Source organism: Colias croceus, chromosome 12, assembly GCF_905220415.1.
Source record: "Colias croceus chromosome 12, ilColCroc2.1".
Classification (NCBI taxonomy): Eukaryota; Metazoa; Arthropoda; class Insecta; order Lepidoptera; family Pieridae; genus Colias; species Colias croceus.
The window spans coordinates 39,249-44,297 of NC_059548.1; the positions used below are offsets into that span (position 1 = coordinate 39,249).

The 5,049-nt window shown below is 40.7% G+C and overlaps 1 protein-coding gene and 1 long non-coding RNA gene across 2 annotated transcripts; one reads left to right on the plus strand and one right to left on the minus strand.

Moving 5' to 3' along the window:
• The first annotated feature begins 345 nt into the window (after positions 1-345).
• LOC123696183 lies at positions 346-3,510 on the plus strand. Its single transcript, XM_045642241.1, has 2 exons — positions 346-1,587; positions 3,412-3,510. The coding sequence occupies exons 1-2, from the start codon at positions 346-348 to the stop codon at positions 3,508-3,510; spliced, it is 1,341 nt and encodes a 446-aa protein (XP_045498197.1).
• A 307-nt stretch (positions 3,511-3,817) lies between these two features.
• On the minus strand, positions 3,818-4,362 carry LOC123695989. Its single transcript, XR_006752028.1, has 2 exons — positions 4,231-4,362; positions 3,818-3,910 (listed from the first exon to the last, which is right to left on the minus strand). It is a non-coding gene; the product is annotated as an uncharacterized LOC123695989 (long non-coding RNA).
• Positions 4,363-5,049: the final 687 nt, after the last annotated feature.

Sequence of the window (5,049 nt, forward strand, 5' to 3'; positions counted from 1 at the left end):
TGGCTTTATGCCACAGAGGAGCACCGAGGACGCCCTCTATAGACTAGTGAACCACATCAGAAATATGAGGGAGGAGAAGAAGATTTCTGTTGTGGTATCGCTGGACATAGAGGGAGCCTTCGACAGCGCCTGGTGGCCAGCCATAAAGGTGCGGTTGGCTGAAGTTGGGTGCCCGGGGAACGTGAGGCGGGTGATCAGCAGCTACCTGAGTGAAAGGGGAGTGAAAGTTAGATATGCGGGTGTGCAAGTGAGTAGGGGACCAGCAAGGGGTGCGTGCAGGGGTCCATAGGCGGACCAATCCTGTGGAACCTATTGCTGGACCCTCTGCTATGGATGTTAGAGGAGATGAAAGTATTCTGTCAAGCGTTTGCCGACGACATTGTGTTGGTCTTCGAGGGGGACACGGCCCTTGAAATTGAAATAGAAGCGAACCGTGTCCTTAACGCAATAGATAAATGGGGAAAGGAAAACAAATTAAAATTTGCACCACATAAAACTTGTGCCCTCCTTTCCACGAGGAGGTTGAAATACGACGTGCCACGGCTCGCTATGGGGAATGTGGAAATAAAATATTTTTCTCAGATTAAGATATTAGGCCTTACAATTGACAGCGGCCTCACCTTTAACGCCCACGTCGGGACGGTATGCCAAAAGGCAATCGCCCGGTATAAACTCTTGGCTAGGGCAGCCAGAGTTGGTTGGGGACTTAGCCCAGATATCATTAGAACTATTTATGTAGCTGTTATCGAACCGACTATTATGTATGCATCGGCAGCGTGGGCACCCACCGTGGAAAAGATGGGGGTCCAAAAAAGGCTGAACACCGTACAACGGGGGTTCGCCCAAAAGATCTGCCGAGCATATCGGACCGTCTCCCTGAACTCAGCTATGCTGTTGGCTGGGTTACTCCCCCTTGACCTCAGAATACTCGAAGTTTCGAGATTATATGGGATCAAGAAGGGGGTGTCGCACCCAGCGTTGGGAGACAGGGAGGTGGAAAGAATGGCTCCGGCGATTGAGGACCCACATCCGGCAGAGCAGGAAGGGCTGGGGTTCGGGCTGGTGGACGAGGACTCGTATTCCGACGTGGCTAATAGCCACGTACATAGGATCTACACGGACGGTAGCAAGATTGAGGGTCGAGTCGGAGCCGCCCTTTCCGTATGGGAGGGGGAGGCCGAGACGAAGGCCGTCAAGCTTGCTTTGCCGCCGTATTGCACCGTCTACCAGGCCGAACTCCTAGCGCTCCAAAGAGCAGTAATTAGAGCCTGCAAGAGTGGAGTGGCGAAGGTCGGCATCTTCAGCGACTCCAGATCGGCCCTCCAGGCCGTCACACTCGGTTCCCCCCACCCCCTTGCTGTGCAAACAAGGGCGGCCCTCCGAAAAGCTGCTTCGCAGAGGCGGGAGGTCGCTCTGTTTTGGATTAAGGCGCACGCAGGGCTAAGGGGGAACGAAAGAGTGGACCAATTAGCCAAGGAGGCCGCTCTGGGGTCGAAGAGGAAACCCGACTACGATCTGTGTCCTGTTTCATTCGTCAAGCGTATCTTGAGACAGGATACGATCGGGGAATGGGACAGGAGATACGATGTGGGGGAGACGGCTGGAGGCACGAAGCTCTTTTTCCCAAGCGCTGCTGCTGCATACAAAATAGTTCGGAAAATAAACATCACTCACCACACCACACAAGCACTGACTGGACACGGTGGATTCGCCTTCTACTTGAACAGATTCAAGCTGAAGGAGAATCCATCGTGTCTGTGTCAGCCCGGAGTCGACGAGACGGTTTCTCACCTGTTGCTCGAGTGTCCGATTTTTGCAAGAGATAGATATGTTATTGAGCAAAAATTGGGCATCGCGATGACGGGTGAGAATCTGCCTGCGGCCCTGGGGGACGAGACGAGAAACGAGTTCTTAGAATTTTGTCAACAAATTGTGAGGGTGGTGAACAAACGAAATTGTGATAAGCTACTGTGATATTAGGGTTAAGTTTTATAAGTGTTGTGCCGTATTGTTTTATTTCTTCTCATTGTAATGTTTTAAATTGATGTAAGTTTTTTTTTTTTAAAATGTAATATTTAATTTTAGTATTTTGTTGTTGTCTTGGAAATTTCATTGTGAATTATTAATTTGTGTTTTGAACTTTATTTGTATTCATTTATTTTATCCCGTTTTTTATTATTATCATTGCAATGTATTGGTAATGTAAGTTTTTAAATGTAATTTATTATTAATTTGGAAATGTTATAGTAAATTGTTGACTTGTATTTTTTATTTTAAATTGTATTAATTTAGGCCTAATGTGAATAAAAAACTGTTTGGTACTTATTTGATTAAAAGAATAAAAAACACCTCTGGACTATATTCCAGAGAAAAGCACACAACACCCTGAGATGGCGGGTGCTTTTATAAAAAAAAAAAAAAAAAAAAAAACCTAACCTAACCTAACCTAACCTAACCTAACCTAACCTAACCTAACCTAACCTAACCTAACCTAACCTAACCTAACCTAACCTAACCTAACCTAACCTAACCTAACCTAACCTAACCTAACCTAACCTAACCTAACCTAACCTAACCTAACCTAACCTAACCTAACCTAACCTAACCTAACCTAACCTAACCTAACCTAACCTAACCTAACCTAACCTAACCTAACCTAATAGTACTTTTGAGTGCTAGATAATGTTTTGGAACCGAAGCCGTACTTAGTCAAATGACCCCCTGGAGTGGGGAATGAGAGGGGATTACAACTCTCGATTTTTTCCCCTTGTCCCCATGATTTTTGTACGGCGTTGCGGAATAATGGATTAAAAGCAGTATAGGCATAGTATGACACAGATGCCGTACATGGTCAAATGACCAAATTTACCCCCGGTAACTCTCGGAAATTAAATAAAAATTCCGACTTTGTGGACCACCATTTTTGTACGGCACTGAGCGGTTTCTTATTATTTTTAATGGATCTATCGATGGTTAAGAATGCAGTACAAAAATATATGACCAAAATTCACCGAGTCTACCTGTACTTTTCAATTCTCATCTGCACTCAGTTGGACAGCTTACAAGTGACGGCATAGTGATGAATCTTATTATTTTATGCTCTTCTATCGTTCTAGATATGTCCCCTGGTGGTTCATTTGACCCATATTTTTTCCTATGCGGGCTTGTAGTCTATAACCTAACTTAGGTTAGGTTAGCCTAACCTAACCTAACCTAACCTAACCTAACCTAACCTAACCTAAAAATTATTTTAAAAAAAATCTAAAGGGGACCTAACGAAAAAATTGACTGAATTGATAACCTTAAAGGACCTAACCGAGACCTATCGATCAAGGTCATTTTCGACCCTAAATTCCAAGGATGGGGTGCTAAGTTTGCGTTGGTACTAAGTACACGCACACATTTTTTTAGTACCCAGTTATACAGTGCGACACAAAAGAGATGACAAAAAATGAGGACGCCACCGTCGCTCATATAGCAACACTGATACTGCGACGCAAGCAATCTTGATACTATAGAATAAAAATCAAAAAAATAAAAAGTAATAAATACCGCGATTTAAAGTTGTTTCATTCATCATCGTGTAAATTTAAGACAAAAATACGTTAGTATTTTAAATGACCTACCTAGGTCAAATTTTACTTAAATGTATTTGGAATTAGTTTATAGAAATCGGTCAAGCCATTTAGACTGCAGAGGCGCACATAGAATCAAACATACGAACAAACAAACATACATACATACAGCTCAAACCTAAGGCTCAAACACATTACGCTCCTTCTGGGTCCGTCAGGTAAAAAAAAAACAAGGTGATTTCAAAACTACATATTTTTATTTATTTTTTGTAGATATTCTCCTTCATTTTTACTCCCTTGCTCCACTATCCTGCGTACTGTGCTTTCAGAAACCCCTATAACAAACGAATTAAGATGAATAAAATCAAATAGTACATTTAACATATTTATTTATTTAGTAGCTTAAAACTATTTTTTTTTATGTCGGAGGCCAAGACTCACTTTGGGTCCCTGCGTCCACTCTAGTAAGTAGCAAGTAAGGATTCATAGATAGCTGTATGAAAATAGTTATCACTATACTATTTAAGGCTGGTTGGGTTGGATATAACTTCTTGACTCAAATTGTGCTGGTCGCACTATAAAAACTAGTTTTTGTTTACATACAAATAACCTCAAATTAAATTTCAAAAACGTAATAATCGCCATAGATACGTACATTAAACACTCGTCACCACAGAGTACCTTTTTATATCTCGTCACTAATGGAATATTTTATTTTACGTAGTACTGAGCAAAAATAAATGGAATCTCACTGGTATAATCTGCATTCTGCTGTAAGTTTGTAAACGTTTTCCAAATATTTTTTAACCGACTTCAAAAAAAAGGAGGAGGTTATCAATTCGGCCGGTATATTTTTTTTTTTTTTTTTTTTTTATGTATGTACACCGATTACTCCGAGGTTTCTGAACCGATTTACGTGATTCTTTTTTTGTTCGATGCGGGATGGTGTCGAATTGGTCCCATAAAAATTTTATTCGGATAGGCCCAGTAGTTTTTATTTTATGAGCATTTTTGTCTGTAGGTATTTGTAAATTTTGCAAGTGCAAGTTTGAAGTCGGTTGTTTTTAACGCAGTTATCTCGTTTTTCAGCTTGAAATTATGAGAAACACCGAATGAAAACTTTATATATGGCATCACGGACACCGCTACGTTTAACCTTTTTCATGATTTCTCCTTTTTTGAGTAAATTTCTTGTTCAAAATTACAATTTTATCTTATGAATAATTCTCAACTTCACCAAAAAAACAACAAATTTTTATTCAACTTGACAGCAGACAGCTGCATTGAAAATTCAGGGTTGCCAGATAATGAAAAAAAAATTAGTTCCAAATTAATTAATTTCATCTCTTAAAATCGCAATATATACCTACCTATACTCACTGCCAAAATTTGAAGTACCTATTTGACATAATATTTTATTGACATTTGACAGTGACAACAAATTTCAATTTTCATTAAAGCGAATCCCATCATC

Bases quoted from the DNA above. Each gene is read 5' to 3' on its own strand.
- LOC123696183 (XM_045642241.1), top strand. From the start codon at position 346: ATGAAAGTATTCTGTCAAGCGTTTGCCGACGACATTGTGTTGGTCTTC. The intron at 1,588-3,411 runs GTGGGGGAGACG...ACATTTTTTTAG, and splicing joins AATGGGACAGGAGATACGAT to TACCCAGTTATACAGTGCGA.